Raw genomic sequence first — 19,421 nt, 5'->3', positions numbered from 1 at the left:
AGGTAGATCGTCCTGTTATTTGAGGTATGTAGGTCAGCCGAGACGGCTGAGTTTTATAAAGGGGGGGGGTGATGTAGTGACATAGAATGGGTTACTACGGCACCTAGCGCCAGTTACTGATAGAGAGGGGAACTGGGAGTGTAGTAGCCCTCTCTGCCAGTAGGGCATGCAATGTCATGGAACAGGTCCCTAGGGGGCATAGTTCTGGTGGCAGGCAGAGAGGGGGCATCTGAGGATGGAGCAGCCGGGTTAGCTGGCAAGGGCACATGATAGGCCAGGGTAAGGATGTGGGACAAAGGTGACAGAAGGGACACGTGGGGTATGGCCCAGAACCTTCTGTTAGGTTCCAGAAGGGGGCGTGGCCGAGGGCGGAGCCAGGCCATGCTGGGGGGCATCAAAGGGAGGTCCCTAGGCGGGGTCGGGGCTCTCTGCTGGAATGGAGTCCTCCGTGCTATATCTTTTCCCTGGGTCTTCGGTCTTCGTGCTCCGCATAGTGGGTCAGGCAGTGTGCAGACTGTCCTGACCCGGTTTATGTAGTTATCCCGTTATGGTCCATAGAATAAACGTGTTGCCTCCTGAGTTAGTGTGTGTCTCTCAGTGAACCCACTACACATATTTGATGTCCTACTAACAAATTCACCCAGTACATTTTCAAAAGTGGGAGTGTTAGGTAATCATATCAGTGATTATGCCATTATATTTGGCATTCGTTATACCAAAAAAACCCCTCAAATATCGCATAAAATCATTATAAAACGGTCTTTAAAGCATCTTAACCTCCAAGCATTTATACATGACACTCTCCATTCTGATTGGGATACGGTGAACAAAATCCAAATTTTTGAAAGTGCTTGGACATATTTTAAGAGGCAATTCCCAAAAATCCTTAACAACCATACCCTCGTATTCTTAGGTTTGAACCTATCTACATGCATTTACAGAAAGACCCAATAATATGAATTCCTGCAGTCACGAAAGCTTTAAGTCAGAATTTAAACATACCCTCTTTAAAAAGTTCATAATTAAAGATGATCATCCACCTTGGTTTCATCCGAACATTTCTGAATGAATGAAAACTAGCGAAATAGCCTGACATGAAATAACCTCTCTGATTGGATTAACTATAGAACAGCAAGAAATACATGCGGACTCGCCAAGTAAGAAACACTACATTCTCTTATTACCACCAAACTATGCTAAATTAACAAAAACCCAAGATTTGTCTGACAAACGTTCAACTCAGTTTAAAACAAAGGAAAGCTAAATATTCTCCCAAAAAAACTCGTATTGGATGGCAAAGAACTGTTCACAAAACAAGGCATTGTCAATCTATTTAAATCTCCTTTTGAATCAGCAGGACATATCTTTGACAAAACACATCAGAGTAAAATTTATCCGAATACACCACAGTTCATATCACCCACTTCTTCCTCTTCATTACACCAACCTTAAAAATGTTCGTAAAAGTCATCGTCTATACTTCTTGTCTCGTTTAGTCCCATATCTGAACTGGATGTATTGCATAAACTAGCATCAATTAAAACATCATAATCCACGGGAGAAGACGAGTTGCCTACATTTGCACTGTGGCTGTGGCAGATCTCATTTATAAACCTCACACATACATTTGAACCTCTAACTTATCAAGGGTATATTTACGCGAGAGTCGAAATCTGCTCTTATTTGTCAAAAATGGCTCCAAAGAAGACCCTAATAATTATAGACCATTCTCTATTATTTCACAAGTTACAAAAATATTCCATAAAATACTTAAATCACAAATAAACTGCTACCAAAAACTCGCAATCTCCTTCACAGTAAAAGTGTGGTTTTTGAGAGGGTTACTGCAACACCACAGCAATGGTGGACGTATTACATTTTCGCTTCAGTATTCTGGATAAAGGCCACTACTGCTGTGCACTATTCCTCGACTTTTCAAAAGGCTTTGATACTATTGACCATGAAATTTTACTCACAAGACTTGATCAACTAACATTTTCAGACAGTACAATAAAATGGTTTAAGAGCTACCTGTCAGACCATTCTGAAAAGGTACGTAGTAATAACATCTCGTTCATGAATATAAAACTAACAAAAATCGTTCACAAGGTCCCGTGCTGAGTCCAATTCTGTTTTCATTATATTTAAACAATCTTGTACTAAACTTAAACCACTAAGAATTAAATATCATTGCTGATGACACTATCATGCTAGTGTAGTGTACTAATTCACAGACACTAGTAGGAGGTACTCTATCTCTCTTTTATTCTGGCCTTCACAGCCTTAGGGGATAACTACATACCGGGTTGGGACAGACAACATACTGCCAGACCCACAGTTTTAAGAGGGCGAAGATCACGACGATGATGGCACGACGAGTTCCATTCCAGATCGCAGCAGCCCCGACTGTGAGTCAGAGCTCACCTTTTATCCTGCCCAGCGTGGCCAGGCTCTGCCCTTGGCCCCTCACCCCTCTGGATTCCCCAGAGGGCTCCGTGCCTTGCCCACAGGTCCAACTGGAAGAATGGGCCGTTACCCCTAATCCCATTGTCTATGAATCTTCCAGCGGCACGCGCTACAGTGATTAATTCAATGTCACTACATCACACCCCCCCCTCCCCCCGTGGAAAAAAACAGCCATCCCGGCTGACCTCCAAACATCGCAATGCATGGCAACAATCCAGCCCCCAAAATAACAAGAACCCAATGACGATTAGAGGTGGTCACCTGAACCGAACCGTCTTGGAACGGGTCATTGTCGCTGGTCCCTCGTATGGGCCCAGCACAGGTCCCCCAGGGACCCCGGGGGAGACTCGCAGCTGGCCCAACAGGCGTGGTTCCCCCCGGGATGAAGATGGAGGAGAGGGAGAAGGGGGTGGCGGTTGTACCGTCCACCCCGGTTCGCCTGTGGGCGACACAGACGGCGGTTCCATGGGCGTCAAGCCCTGGGATCCTGCGGACGGAGGAACAAAGTCTTGCAGAGGCACTGGCGGAGCAAGTGGTGGGGGTGGGGGGGAGGTCTGGGGTGGCACGTGCCCCCTGAATGATCCGATCGAAATTAGGAATTTCGATCGGATCAATAGGGTATATTAGTAATAAATCGTCATTTTGTGACCCCCACTGCCACTGTGTAGCATATTAGTATGTACCAGGGAGTCTATGAGATGATAGGACAATAGTCTGAGTCCATAATTGGCAATAAGTAACGGCAAAGCAGTTATTGTGCGCAGTTGCGTATACAGTACACGACTTCTCTGAAGGCATACCTTCAACAAGCGCGATGCCTATCACACACGGTTTGAATTCGACCCTCGATCGATGGCTATGCCATCGCCGCACACGCGTCGAATAAAAGGCAGGGGACAAGTCCTTACTTACTAACAACTCCTATCATTTTTCATTGCTGGAGGGGTTGCCCCCCTACCTGAAAATCCTGGCTCCGCCATTGCGCACAGCGCACCCTCCGTAACCGTCCGTCCATCCTTGTCGGCCACATCACACATTCGGCCATCAGATGGTGGAGATGAAATTCCCCCACATAGGGCCCTGAGGGGAAGTCACCTGGCCAACAGGATTTCACCCAGAAGCCCTCTCATGGGACTAATCTTAACGGTTTCCTGCGGCCAGGGAATTGGGCGATCTCCCCCGAGGCTAACTCGCACCGCGGCGCCGTGACTTGGGTTGTAATCACGTGGTCACGATGGGGCTGCTCAGCCACCGCGGGTAGAAAACACACATGACACACACGGGTCAGCAGGCAGGTAGGGGGGCTGAGCTACGAACGGTGGGAAAACAGGGCGGCTCTCTGATTGGTAGGACACATGTGCTTGTGAAACAACGTGGCAGCCCCGCGGCCGTCCCTTTTGATGTGGAAGGTAAAGTGCGGACGTCTGAGAGGGCACCGGTCCGGGGAGAGTGGCGGGAAATCCAAGCCACCTGATTGGCCGGGAAGGCCAGCGGATCAGCTCCGAATTATCTTTGATGTAGAGGACAATTAAAAGGCGAGAGAAGGTAGGGATAGGGAGTCATGTTCTTCTCAAGTCAGGGATCGGAGTAGTCACCTTGCTGGCCACTTTATCGTCTGTGAGACGAGTCCCAGCACAGCCAGGCACTGCTCCCGGTGAGAACTTCATGCAGCCTCGCCTCTCCACGGCTTCCCGCACATCCGAGCCGAACCGTGAGTATGCAAGAGGGAGTTGGGATTTAGTGTAAGATCCTAGGGAGTTTAATTCTAAGGGACGAGGTAGATCGGGTTTAGACCATCGGGAGATAGGCTCGCAGACACGCCGGGAATAAATCTTTAGTGATCAATAAACCTTGTCGTGTGGTTTCTGTGAGTGTGGAATGGGCGCATGGTGGTGTGAGTCCGCTCGTCGTGGTACGGGGATTTGCGCGCGGGTAACTCTGTTGAGGCGGCCATTGTGTGCGCGCCCGACCGGGGTTCCTGCGTCACTGTACCCTGTGTTTGCGCGCGAGTGTGTCTTTACCCACCTGTTTGCGCTCGCCCATACGTGAGCGTGGTGAGTGCGTAGCTCGTGGTGAGCGAGGTGAGCGCGTAGCTCGTAGTGAGCGTGGTGAACACGTAGCTCGTGGTGAGCATGGTGAGCGCGTAGCTTGTGGTGAGCGTGGTGAGCGTGTAGCTCGTAGTGAGCGTGGTGAACACGTAGCTCGTGGTGAGCATGGTGAGCGCGTAGCTTGTGGTGAGCGTGGTGAACGCGTAGCTCGTGGTGAGCGCGTAGCTCGTGGTGCGTGGTGAGCGGCGGCGGACTCGCACAGAGGCATGTGAGATTATTCATACACCCCTTTAAATAATCGCCGGGACACCCCCTCCAATCGGCTACGCGTGTACGAGTGATGTCACTGCCCTTTGACCCCTGCCCTCCCGTCCCATGCATGCAATTGGTGCGTGTCATTGTGAGAGCGGCCGCGTTGGGTTGGAGCTGCCGTGGGCATACGAGTGTGAGCAGGAGCATACGGGGAGTCTCCTACTAACGTTTGGAGGAGTGTACGCAGAGAGTATGCGGATTAATTCCAGGCAGCCGTGCGCCAGCCTCGAGCTATGCCCCCCCAAACAGGACCCGCGGACCCGAAGGGCTGCGCCGCGAGGAGAGGAGCCGGGGAATGGCAGCCCTCTCCTCACGTGCGAGGAGTTGAATAGCGGTGGCTCTCACACGAGTGAGGAGTCCAGAGTCCGCAGCCCTCCCGAAATCAGCCTTCCCACGGAGGGGGAGCCGGGGGCCCGCGTCCCCCACAAACCTACATTGGGCCCTGTTCATCCATAAAATCCGGATTGTCAAAATCTGCGCTATACTTAGCTAATTAATTAACCCCATTGTCAAATCCAAGACACCTAAGGCGTCCCTCTAATTGCATTGTAACTATCCCAAGAACAAGAATTAGAATAGGTGACAGCCTTTGCCACTGCAGCACCAACGTTTTAGAACAACCTTGTTTCCTCACTTAACATCATAAATCTTACTTTAAAAAAATATTCTGAAGCAGGAGATTAGTGCTGGATACAGCCACATTTGCGAATGCGATTGGTAAACTTAACCATAAATAATGCATTAGATTTTAATGTACAATTTTTATTGAGGGACTGTGTGTTTCTTGGCGTGGTCTCGGACTGTTTTGCTCTTGTTTAAGTGCCTTTCTGAAACTTGAGAATTGAACCTTATGGCGGGACCCCGGAGTCCCGAATAAACGGAAGTCAAAATCGCAATTAATTTATTTATTTTTGGCGACTCCGTCCCACCGCGCACATAAACGCCGCGCCCCACCTGCCACGGATCATTGTTGTCATGTCGTCCAAGTGCAGCGACGACGAATGCGCAGAAGAAACAAAACTTTTAAACTTTGATTAGCACATCGTGTAGAGCTCGTCGAGAGGCATTGATTGCCATATCGTTCGCCTTCAACAGACATAAAATGACGTCGCAAAGCAGTTTATGCGAGAGCTGGGGGCTTATGGGACCCCGGGGTCCCGCCACAGGGTTCATATTGATGATGAGATTTTAATGTGTATATATTATATATTTAAGGGGCGCGATTGTGGTGTGATGTTATCTTCCTTACTTGACCTGGTATGCAGGAGGTCGGGGGTTCAATCCTGACTCTGACGCCTGTATAGTTGGAGTTTGCGTGTCTCTCTCCCCGTGGTCACATGGACTTTTCTCCGGGTCCTCCAGTTTTTCCCTCCACATTTAAAAACAGGCATTTAGACTATTTAGATTAATTTGCTGCAATGAATGTCCAAACGATAAGCCACTTTGTTGAGCTATCATTTATTGGCAGGTCCCTTTTGAATTTTTTTTTTAATACCTCAGTGGGCTTTGTCTGGTAGAATGGGGATGGTTTAGTTTTGTTTGGTTTTGTTTGGGTGATTTGTTTATACCTGTCTTGTACTTTGCACTCCTATCATGCTTTTTTATTGTTTTTTTGTTGTAACGTTTTTACCCGCCCTGATAAGATATCTGTGTAAAATAGCTTCATAGCGCAACGGATTCCTCCAGTATAAATACAAATTTTTATTCTGATTTTATTTGCTGGATCCCTTTTAGAGGAGGTCTGGGTTTTGAGCCTTTAGGGATCATCCAATTTCCACCTCATACAGTATAAATGATAGCGCCAACCCCTACCCTCAGACTCAAAAAATCCGAAAACTCTTTTTTTCTCATGGGAAAAGAATACAGAATGTATACATTCGTATAGATTGGCCTAATATATTAGTATTGGCAGAAATACGTATTAATCATCATGAGAGAGTTTTATAACGAGTATCACGTGTACAGGTGCCTCGCTCTTGAGCGGGGCACGCCCCAGAAAAGGACGTTTTCCGAGCAGAGCTGGATAAAAAAAGAAAGAAAACGGGGCACAGCTGGATTTAGAGAGAGGGGAGGGTCACAGAAAGAGGGAAGACATAGATGTTGCACAACTATGAAGGTGTCTGTGCAACCAAGCTCTAGCCAGGGTGGAACCAGAGAATGCTGTACGAGGCCCCGTCTGGACCGCAGCGCGGCGGTTCGAGACATGCGCACATCCGAGCCAAGCCACGGTGGAGAATAAATGCGTGCAGTGTGGACGACACGCATCTCACTCGTCTGACTCTTGACGTGAAGACGCTGCTACCAAGTGAATTACCGGGAGTACAGGATGCCGCTGACAGATGGAGATGTCCTCAAGCAGGTAATGCAGCTTCGCGTTGTGTTTTACTTGGGGATGCTGAGTGATGCATGGGCAGGCAACATATTGGCTGGTTTACGGGAATGTCAGCTCATTATGGGAAGGATGATTTTTAACGCTCGCTGCTGATATAAAAAAGTAGTAAATGTGGCCAATAAAATGTGGGCGTTTTGAGATTATCTTACTAATAGACCGTGTAATACTAGCGTATTACATAATTTTCAAGTGTACTGCCACAGATGGTGCTGCAACACCAAAACAGAATTCTAATGCATAAAGCGAAAATCTCAATACTCGGATTTTACTTTTTGGTTTTATCCCCATGACTCACCCAAACTTCTCAAGTCCGATTCCCACAGTATGTGTAACTTAGAGTTCAAATGTGTTATTTTCAGGGTAGTTTTTTCGCTTTCATGTGAACTTTGCATATGTCTATCTAACATATGTATGCTTGAATATAGGTCCACTGAGGACCTATATGACGCACTGACAGACTACACAATATATATTTGTTGGAATTCAAATGGAGAGCGTTAAGCACCTCGTAATATGAATAAATTGGCTAACAGTGTTAAAAGCATAGCGGACAGCAGCCATTACAACCTTCCCTTTATTTGGAACATTAACTGCACATCAAAGAATGGCTGAGATCTAATATAGCACACAAATCAACTCGGATGTAGTCTATTCATGGAGACGACGATGTCATCAGCTCTAAGATAGGAAGGGAAGGTGCAGCCCTACAATTGATTGTCCCCGACGCTGCTGGCTAATGATCTCCACTCGAGGGAGTTCCAAGGAATCCCAATTTTAGATGGTATTTTGGCCAACTCTTTCATGATGGCCACACATCTTGGCAGCGGTAGTCCTAAGGTATAGCCAAATACCAAACATCGCTAGCGGTAGTCCTAAGGTTGATCCAAATATCAAACATGGCTGAGCTAAACATGGGAACATCTTTAAGTTGCTGTATTGCAGCTCTCGGGAACTACTGCTTCGTCCAGCTCCTACTTGTCCCACCCTTCATCTACCGGCATCAGCGTGAGGCAGTGCGTAGCAGACACCTGCGGGTTACTGGGTCCTGTGAGCACTGAGATAATGGCGATAATCCAGAAATTCGGAAGTGCCGTTGGTGTAGCAGATTTCAGAATCCTCATGAGATTATACTTGCAGGACTATCGTGACCAGTGAATGTGTGCAATTAAATTCACACATTTTTTGAAACACACTACGTTTCTTGCCTATTGCCCAGCCTAGCCATGCTTTATTTCCCTACACGTGTATAGCCCATGAGTGAATACAAATGTACTCATGCTTGCACACAAATGTACACATCCACTTGTTAAACAAGGCAACCGAGGCACGCTTGGAAACATCCACCCTTGTGTGCACATTAGCAGAGTTGGCTACGTACGGTGTGCGAAATAAGTTCAAAATACATGCTTGTACACCAGTAAGCACAAACTCAACACACCTGAAAATGAGGCACACACATCCTGACAACATATGCATGAATTGCTCAGCTCACTTTTTGCTCAGCATTGCCACTGAGCGCCCTTCTGAAAGTGTTCTAACGCTGCACATAGTCGATGGTTTGAGATGTCTAAGTGATGTGCTTGTGAATATCGAATGTATATCGAACTCCCAATCAAGTCCACTGCAGTGCCGCACATTCAGTGCAGCTTTTCTGAAAAATCCAAATGTTCTCATACCGTAATAGAGATATACTGTTGTATACAAATCATTATAGTTGGCGAATGTCATTCATGTGAAGCCATTCGTTTGAATGTTAGTATTTAGTATTTACTGATTACCAAAGGTTATGGTATATAATTATATTGCCATTATACTGAATGTGCTTTAAAACATTCCAAATGATTCAAAATTATTCCCAAGACAAAAATTAGAAATTGTCATGTAGGCAGCTTTGTTTAATGTAGACAGAATCAATGCATGTCCAGTGCTGCTATGCTAATTATCGAAAGCCATGTAGCTTTCGATAATTAGCATAACGCTCATGTTTCTAAAACCATGTATACTAGTTTTAAGGAAGGTCAATCATGTATACTGTATAAGTAAGCCGATAATGTTCCTTTAAAATAAAACTACTAAATGCTGTTTTATATTAGATTATAAACACTTGAGTGACCAGTGGTCAGAGGCTGGTTCAGTAATCGTTGCAGAGGTGGCTGTAGAACAGCTCAGAGGAGCGCTGTCCACGAGCAGGAGGCGCTGGATCATTGTGGACCCTATAATCACGTGACCCACGCGTGTGCGTGTCTGTGCGTGTGTTGTTAAAGTAGATGGGGAGCGGTAGTGTAGCGGTTAGCGCGCTGCACTACGAACCCGATGAGGCGGTGACCCAAGTTCGATTCCCGCTCACGGCCACCAACACCAGTGACGATTATCTGAACCGGTTCTGGGCATCCCCAAGGTTAACTCAGACTCAAATGAGTACGTGGTGCGGTGTGTAAACATCTGTACTGGGGAGACAAAGGCGGCCGAGTGTGGTTTTGGCCACCCACTCCCTTGTGCGCCGTGCCGACCTTGATAGGTGCTCGCTAACAGCACTTGCTCCAAACATATGTTGAGGCTCTACGGAGGATCTATATATTTGCGTTGTACTGGTAGGAACGAAGTTGTAAACTGAGTGTACCAGCCTGCAATAGATTAATGTGTCCGTCCGTACGTCCCCTTTCAATACTTTAACGAAGTGAAATCTATACTCTTTGGTTATATTGGGTAAAGTCACGTAGGTGAAAATAAAAATAAAATAACAAAAAATCACGACGTTTCGGCCGCAACACAAGCGGCCTTCATCAGGTGAAGGGACGAGACTGTCTGGAGGACAGCGCTGGAGTGGAATCTCGTGCTGTTGGGTGTAAAATCGGCAATAGACAGCGCAGAGACTTGTCCTACCAGCCCACCCTGCAGGGACCTGTTTTAAATCAATGATTATGTAACAGAGGCCACGTGTGCTGTGAAACAAAGCTGCCCTTCATATTGGCTGTTAGAAAACATAAATGAGACAGCACCAAACCGCTTTGTATGGCCAACACAAGTTTGGTGCTGTTTAAGGTCACCTTTCCATTGCACAGTCGTGCACATCACGACTGCGGGATACTTTGAGCTCAAATTAAATGTGACAAGGTTGGTGAACGCAGGAATGCGGTGGTGCTGCTTTAGCTGGGAAATGATCCGCACACTGGGCTTGGTTGAAAACCATCGCTTGTCCAGCCAATCCAGCCCGGACCGGCACCATCCAGAAATGGATTCCCAATGAGTGACGAGCGACCCCTAGCGCCACAGCATCAAGGTCTTTCAGAAAAAAAAGTTCTGTACATGGCAGTGTTTGTGTGTTTTTCACGTTGCAGTTCAAAATGTACAGTTTTTTTATGAATCCACTGCTGGATGAAACGCCCCTCCCCCGTTTGTATGACCATACCTCACCAAGCTGGTCAAGTGCGGATTTGTGAAGGGGGTCGTAAAAGTGATGGAGGGCGCCGCAGTTTCAGAGATCTCTCTGCATTGATGTCAGCCATAGCCGAATTCAGGTAGCTGGGTTCAGCACTCATTCCGCTCACAGTTTTAAGAACTCAGTAAATGCGCTCTCTAAATAAATTGTAAATAATTTTACCCTGAAACCTGCAAGCCCAAACTCTCCATGCAGGATTTGTAACAACAGTCAGGCCAAGACCAAGGGAATGTAATATATGTCACGATGCTTCAATTTCTGGATGAAGTGGAATCAAGTACAATAATTAATGTGTTTCTGTTCATATCTAATGCACATTACGTAGGTTCACGTGACCTCGCTGTGTACTAAAGGCCGCTGTATCCTATATTGACAGTATAAAATAATCATGAATAGAATCGTAACCTTGAAACTTTACACTCAGAAATTAACTTACTGGAACAATTGATGGGAATCTTCTAAATGTACCTTACCGTTTTTTTTGTTGTAAAATCGCCAACACGAATAGACCCGAAGTGATATTATAGAGGCAGAGCAGGCGGCGAGCGTCCCGTGCCGGCAGAAACTGCATTCGGTCAGAACCGCAGCATCCTCCAGTCGGACCGCACTCGGCCAGAACCGAACAGGTCACTTTGCCTTTGGGTCGATATGAATCGAAAACACAAGGCAATGAAAATCAGGCGTAAGTCTCCATTCTAAGTGCATATACAGTACTGTTGATGAACTGTGTATCCATATATCGACTTTATTCGGGCGTGTGTGACTTCGTCACTAGTTGTAAGCCAGTGGTTCTCAACCGGGGGGACACGGACCCCTGAAGGTACGTGGCCCAAGGGGCAAGTGATGTGATTTATAAATGTGTGAATTATATCATACATGATAGTCATTGCTGAATAATCATGTATGAATCGACAATATAAAATAACTACAATAAAAATGTTCATCCTTATGGTAGCCTTTAACTTTACAAAATACTTTTGAGTTTACAAAATACTTTTGTAAACTCATGGATCATAAACAATGTGGTTTCCAAGAGTAACCAGCGAGCACACACAAATTACGTCACGTACGCAAAGCGTCCGTTGACTTTTTTTATTCCCTTGCAGTTACTAGCTAGTTAGGATACCTCACAAAATGAGAAATTGCTTAAAATATTGACACTCATTATTCATACATATTTCTCAGAAATATGTTGGGTCGGGCAAGGGGGGTACTCGGTTGAAAAACAATTTAACAAGGGGTAGTACAATAGCCAAGAAAAGGTTGAGAATCACTGTTGTAAGCCATACGACTATAACATGATTGTAATCTAAGTAATTTACACAATGAGTGTGGCAATGTGGAGAAAGCATGAGCTATCGGGGATTTGATTACCACCCTTCCCATGTGTAGAGTCACGCAATGTGAGTGGCAGCTGTGATGCGTGCTCCTGCAGGTGAAGCACATGGTTGCCTTCATTGAGCAGGAGGCCACGGAGAAGGTGGAAGAGATCGACTCCAAGGTGAGCAGGCGAATCTCCTCATTAAACTCCTTGTTCCATTTGGAAAATCACGTGCATGTCTTAATATCACAATAATCAGCTGCAGCCCTTTCTTGAGCCATCCATTTGACACTGCGATTTAGTTTTCAAGCACAACAAAGAATACACAGAGCCCTGAAAAGCCATTCATTTGTAAAAAAAAAATACAGTAGAAGATAAATTAGAGAACACAAATATAATTTCATAACAAGCAATGAGAGCATCAAAGGCACAACGAGGAGGTTAATGATTGGGCATGAGCGGAGGAATTTAATGTACATCATCTCTTGCTTCACTCTTTGTGATCGTCTGTATTTGAACGACCACCGCACCCACTTCCAAAAGCTGCTCGTGCTCAATACGCTAGATATAACGAGAGACGATTGTCGTCGTGAAGGCGTCTGAGAGCCGTGTGTCCCTGATGTGTGCACTGCGCAGGCAGAGGAAGAGTTCAACCTGGAGAAAGGCCGCCTCATGCAAAGCCACCGCAGCAAGATAATGGAGCACTACGACAAGAAGGATAAGCAACTGGAGATGCAGAAGAAAATGTATTCCATTCCACGTGACAAGCGGCTAACATGAGTACCCTGTACATTCGACGATTATATACATACTAACCCAGTGTCCACTATCAAGATCCGTGTATCGTCTTACGCATCTATAATTTCCTTACCCCGTATCCATACCTCATCCGTGCCTGAATCGCATCCAAACTCGACTACTGTAGCTCTCTTCTTTCTCTCCAAACCCCACTGACATGGCACGGGGAAGCCTTCATCCGACAGTGAATTCGCATAGCGCTGATGGCTGTAAATTATTGTTCATAGTCAGAGATATCACATTATCATGGACATGTGTAGCGTCGCTGTCAAAAACAATATAAAGCTATAATTAAAGTTAAGAAACTATTGTTGCATCGTACTGAGCTATTTTATCTAAGTCTTCCTTGAAAAAGACAATTAACCTGCATGGTCTTGCCCCTGATAAAGGACAATGAATTCAGGTAATTGTAATTGTCATGCAGTGAGCTGCCCAACACTGCATCAATTCAGTGTGTTGTGTAATGCCCTCATATACCCACACTGACATATCCATGTGACCACTGCACCACCAAAGGCCAACTTCGCTCTGTTTTTGATCCCCAGACAAATTTCAAACCTAATGAACCAATCACGGCTGAAGGTTTTGGAGACGAGGAATGATCTGCTAAAGGTGATCTATTACATGAAACACCATCACGGTATTTTCGGCACGATTTTAAACGTTTAAAACCAGGCATGGGACCAGGGACCGTGCTAAAAGAAGTAATCGGAACCCACGGAGTGGGAAGGAAGATATAAGGGCTCTCGGGGCCATAGGGTCTCGGATATATGGGAGGGAAGAGCAGGGCCTTGCGAGATCAGGAACACCTAAAAAAGGGCGTGCTTTCAGTTGTATCTGCCTCGAGTGAGCGAGTTCTGGAGTGACACAACGGGAAAATACATCATATCCTTGGTTAGTTGAATTTGCTTTGCCAGGTATTTTTCTTCATATTGACATAGAAAAACCGCATACATTGTAGTAAATGCTATGTCAGAGGTACAATCATGTCCGAGAAGAAACGTAGTGTGTTTCAAAACATTAATGTTTTTTCGACTCATTAATTCAATGCGAGCAACATAAATAAAGGCTCATTAACATGGTATGCAGGCAGGAATGTGACTGTACAACCTCTCACATTAACGCAGTTGCTGATTTAAGTGGTCTCGTTTTCAGGAATTACTGAATGAGGCCAGGGGAAGGCTCGTGCAGCTGACCCGCAACGCGACGGTATACAGGACAATCATGGACGGCCTAGTATTGCAGGTAGGTCAATCCCTGAAGCCTGCACACCCACACAGCATCCCAGCACTGGGGCACATAGTCCATAGGCCAGAGCAGAAATCGGTACTACCTTAGGCAGTAGTATTTTGATAGTACCGATTTATTGATATGTCCAATTCGAGTGAATTAATTGATATCTCCACAGTTTTCAAGTTGGTATCACAAAATACGCTGTCATTGTCCACATAACTAAATTGGAATCACTCAGGTTATCAGGTTATGCTACTTCAGATGGGACCGACAAGTAAAATGTCGGATCCTGGTCGCATGGACTAACAGAGACTTGGGGCAGTCAAGTTCAGGCAGGTGGTGCATCCCGCTACAAACGAAAGTTAACGATTTCTAAGTGAATTCCACAAGCAGTCAACAGACAAGGGTCGTGAGATTGTAACTACCTCGCCTGGTATACAGGAATGTGTGGGTTCGATCCGGCCCAGACTCCTGTATATTTGAAGTTTGCATGTTCTGCTCATGGCCGCGTGGATTTTTCGGGTCCTCCAGTTTTTCCCTCTATATTTAGAAACATGCGTTTAGAGTATTTGGCTGCTAAAAATGTCCACATAAGCCACTTCATTGAGCTAGCATTTGTGACCAGGTCGCTTCTGACAAAGAGATATGTAGCTCAGTGGGCCTTACCTGGTAACATAAGAATAGTTTAGTAGTTTAGAATGACTCATCGGTGCTTGTATTTAATCGATACTCATGGTTCGACTTGTGGGAAACATTTGCAATACATAATGACCTAGCCAAACTGAAACGACGACATGACACAGCTGTAATTTAGTTACCACTTTAGAGAAAATAAAACAAACATACTTTACAAAAGTCTCAGTCTACTAGGTGGAGACACATGCAGGTGTTATTAGAAAACGAGAGGTCAATATGTTTTAATTGAGAGAATGAGGCTTCGGCATACATATGCTCAATTAGATCCCACAATACTGTCATTACATACGTATACTGTACGCCATATAGTCTGATATTTTGTAAAACTGCACGTTTTAATAAGAACATACATTGTATGTATATGCATATATTGTTTACCGCGAACTTGGCTGAAGTGGCACAAAACAAGTTAACATGCTTGCATAAAAATAACAAGCATAACTGAAACGGGCCAAAGGTAAAAGAGCAATGCCACTTGATAGACCATCGCCCAGCACAGCAGAGATTAGATGGTGATTATTATTGTGAATTTTATTTTGGTTATGCAATATCATCATATGATACATTTCCAGCCATTCCTCACCCACACACAGTTCTCTGGTATTGAATAAGTGGGTGGTTGCTTTCTTGAGGCTTCACATAGTCAGCTCACGGTGGTGCAGCCGTTAGTGTCAGTCTACAGTCAGTGAATCGCTAACTGGTACGAGGGTGTTTTGTCATGGACAAGCACCAGCTCACCTGGTGGCCTCACAAGCAGTCATGGATGAGCCCGAGTTGCAAGCGGTTGTTGGCGATGTCCTCTACCCAGGGGTTGCTGCAGCTGCTGGAGCCCGTGGTGATCGTGCGCTGCCGACAGAGTGACCTCGCCCTGGTCAAGGTGAGAAACCCCCGGGGGCTGCTTGTTCTGCCCGCGCAGGATGGTCCCGCAGAGTTGAGTTACGGAGTGAAGAGCCCATTTTAGAAGAATCCCAACAAGTGGAATATGAAGCTAAATGGTCATCGCTTCTGCTGAACCTAGCATGAATAGCCGGACAAACGGGGGTCCCGGGTGGGGGATGGGACTTCAGACTTAACCACATTCCCAGAAACGCATGATTGTTGCGTTTGTTTTAGTTTATATTTCGATTTTGTTGGATTATATCTCCCCCCCCCTCTCCCTTTCTTCCCTGCTTATAAATAAGCTACACACGATCGCTGCCCCCATGGTGGCGTGGTGATGGATACAACCTTCTCATATAGGTCTTGTAGCCGATAAAGCGATACCTTGGTTCACTGCGCATTTGATTTTCATGTATACCTGGCAAAGCATTGTGTGGTTGGGTTCTTATAAAAAATATATATAATAAAAAAAAATATCCCGACAAGATGGTTCTATCGATTTAGTGACACCTAGACATTTTTAGTGGCTTTAAAACAATTACTGTATGTACAGTAGTGATTTGGTTGTTGAAAGGAAATAACACAAATGAAGTTGGTTTGTTTATCCAGATAAGAACTTGAATCCACCGATGACATATATTATCCCATTTAAATAAATAAACATATCCTAGGCATATCAGCCATGTGTCATGCAATATGAGACCATTGTTCTACCATTGATCACCAATTGTTGCAGATTATACCTCTCAAGAAAAGTGCGTGACTTTTGTATTCAACGCCTGTCTCTATACTCTTGGTAACAGTTGGCGTTATAAAATTTTGATTTAAAGCTTTCGTGACTGCAGTAATTCATATTCTTAGTTTTTTCGGTAAAGTCACGTTGAACGGAAACAAGAAAATAATAAAATATATATAACAATAAAAAAACAAAAAATTCTCACGACGTTTCGACCATAACTCAAACGGTTTGCATAAATTTATTTTTAAACGGCGCATTTATTTATTTATATACAAGCACAGAGACAATTTCAACCGAGAAGATGGATTCTATCTTAGCAATCATTGGAAAGATTTGATAAACCATTTCAGGTCTTAATTGATTGTTCACGCTTACAGTGGCTTTCAGACAGCATACATTATAAAGAGATTCGTCTCCCCCCTCCTCTTTTCAGAATATAGATGGACTAGTCCTAAATAAGTTGGCGTTATGTTAGATTGTATCAGGTTTATTATAGGACCTCCCTTCCCAGTATCAAAATATAAGAATATATTTTCCCCTTTCTGGCAATAAAACAGTTTGTGTTCAGATGTTAAAACACCAAACTGAAACCTTTTGCAAGGAATCATGCTTGCATTAACCACACATACTTGTGGTGAACATGCAAACAAAATACATGCTCTGATAGTATTTGCATGTTCACCACAAGTATATGTGGTTAATGCAGACATGATTCCATTAAAAATGTTTCAGTTTGGTGTTTTAACATCTTAACACCTGTTTTATTGCCAGAAAGGGTAAAATCTATTCTTATATTTTGATACTGGCATGGGAGGTCCCATGATGTAGCTGGTCACCTCGAGCTCTCAATGTTCTAATAGTGGCATTGTCTTTGTGCTGTTCACCTTTTGGCGTCCTCTGGTCTAACACTGTTGAGACTAGGCTCTAAAGAAAGCTGTCTCTGGTGTGGACCAATCAGTTTGAAAAACAATGCATATATTATCAGAGCATGTTTTTTTTCATGTTCACCACAAGTATATGTGGTTAATGCAGACATGATTCCTTGCAAAAGGTTTCAGTTTGGTGTTTTAACATCTCAACACCTGTTTTATTGCGAGAAAGGGTAAAACCTACTCTTATATGTTTCAGGTATGTCATTAACATGCATATACTAAAGTGCATGTGACTGGACCCTTTCCCAGAGTTCCGTGACCAAGAACATTCCCACGTACCGCGCGGCTACCAAGAAGGAGATCTGCATCACAGTGGACGAACAGCTCTTCCTGCCTCTTGACATGTAAGTCCCCATCATTCTGGTCCTCACCAACACCCGCGCGACCTTGCCGAGCAAAGTCCACCGATAGAAATACATAGTTCATCTCAGTTGATTTAGCACAGGCCGAGTGCTGTAGCGTGTCTGGATAACCACATTAGTGGCACGGCTGTGAATGCGTCATGATCTGCTGGTGTTGATCTGCAATTCCGATCCATGCATTGTTTCACAATGGTTGATGCAGATGTGGAGGTGTGGAGCTGTACAATGCCAACGCGAAGATCAAGGTGTCCAACACCCTGGACAGCCGGCTGGAGTTCATGTCCCACCAGGTCAGTCACATCACAATGGGGCGATTGCCATCCATCAAACTCCATCGAGTCTAAATTACTATATTATAACAGAATTTTATTTATTTTACCAGATAAGGCCCACTGAGCTATATAGCTATTTTTCAGAAGCGACCTGGCCACAAATTATAGCGCAAAGTGGTGGCTTTTCATGTGTAAATGTATACCAGCCAAATTCTCTAAATGCATGTTTCTAAATGTGGAGGGAAAACCGGAGGACCCAGATACAAATCCACGTGACCACAGGGAGAGAGAAATGCAAACTCCAAACATACAAGCGTCAGGGTTTGGATCGAACCCACGACCTCCTGTATACCAGGCGAAGAAGTTAACACCTCACCACCGTTGTGCATGACATGCCCGAGTGACTTCTTAAAGCTGTCTCTTTTTGTGCTAAGCGTAAATTTCAATACAAGTGACTGCACAATAAAGATGTCGTTGTTTCATTCAATAACATTTTTGTTAGAGACACAATTTATAATAGAAATAACCCCTAGAACATTATCATCCTAACATTGCACTTCGTGTCTTTGTACCTCCAGATGATGCCTGAAATACGCGTGTATTTGTATGGTAAAAACTCCAACCGAAAGTTCAACGATTGAAGCACTGGGAAAACCTCCACAAGCAGCTCATCTGCACTCATTTTGCCCCCACCTTCTGGTCAAGGTCATGACCAATATAATCAAATGGTTAGTTGAATACGTAAATATATTAAGAATACGTTTACATTTCCCGAGTGATGGTGTGAAATAAAGAGGTGTATGTACATTTAACTTTTCGCATAGTACATAACCAAACCGTGCTAATCGGAAGTGAGAGGTGTTGTTGAAACAGCCAGACGCTCACCTGGGACTGCACTTCTGTATCCTTGGCAGGCTCGCATAGCCTGCACACACAAACATTCCCTCAAACCAACCTACAGCCGAGCCCCTGTGCATGCAGTCCACTCGTACACTGCTCAAGATCCTCGACAATTTTCAAAGCATGGACCTGGACACATGTTCTCAGTAAATTATGTCAAACGATAACACATCTAAAAGCACATTGAATACACTTGAGTGCATAATTACAACAAAAAACACCATGTACTCATGTAAGCGTGTAGAGCAGTGGTGCAGTGGTTTGTGCACTACACTACGAACGCAGGGACCTGAGTTCTATTCCTGACCATTGTTAAATTCAGGCTTGTGTTCCACCACTGCCGTTAAGTTTTGTGTTAGTTCGGGCAGCTCGCGTTCAGACACCACCCCAAGATGTGCTGGTGGCAATGCCACACGCCTGTAATCCAGCACTGTGGAGGCGAGGGTTAGCCTCCTAACACGAATGTTGCTAAATGGGTCAGTTCTGGCAATCTGCCAGGCATGGCTGAGGGGGGAATCACGTAGCCTAGACACTGTCCCATCGTCGTCACAACGCGCTCGTTCCGATAACTACCAGCAGTGAAAGATCGCATACCCAAAGTATGTTTAATGGGTTATATACATAATACAAGA

The 19,421-nt window shown here is 44.9% G+C and overlaps 1 protein-coding gene across 2 annotated transcripts; it reads left to right on the top strand.

Annotated features, from left to right (window-relative positions):
• Positions 1-6,894: 6,894 nt before the first annotated feature.
• On the top strand, positions 6,895-18,652 carry LOC116945471 (V-type proton ATPase subunit E 1-like). 2 transcript variants are annotated; one of them, XM_032959794.2, is made up of 9 exons: positions 6,895-7,185; positions 12,050-12,158; positions 12,615-12,724; positions 13,322-13,388; positions 13,932-14,021; positions 15,514-15,582; positions 17,505-17,599; positions 17,820-17,907; positions 18,468-18,652. In XM_032959794.2, exons 2-9 carry the CDS (start codon positions 12,102-12,104, stop codon positions 18,528-18,530), a joined length of 639 nt encoding a protein of 212 aa, XP_032815685.1. In that variant the 5' UTR covers positions 6,895-7,185; positions 12,050-12,101; the 3' UTR covers positions 18,531-18,652. The 2 variants fall into 2 exon arrangements, with proteins under 2 accessions (XP_032815685.1, XP_032815684.1); XM_032959793.2 differs by having other exon boundaries at positions 6,932-7,185; positions 12,093-12,158.
• Positions 18,653-19,421: the final 769 nt, after the last annotated feature.

Source organism: Petromyzon marinus, chromosome 24, assembly GCF_048934315.1.
Source record: "Petromyzon marinus isolate PM22_M1 ecotype Great Lakes invasive population chromosome 24, UKy_Petmar_22M1.pri1.0, whole genome shotgun sequence".
Lineage (NCBI taxonomy): Eukaryota > Metazoa > Chordata > Hyperoartia > Petromyzontiformes > Petromyzontidae > Petromyzon > Petromyzon marinus.
Note: the sequence above shows the minus strand (reverse complement) of the source record. Positions and strands in the feature narration are given on the sequence as shown.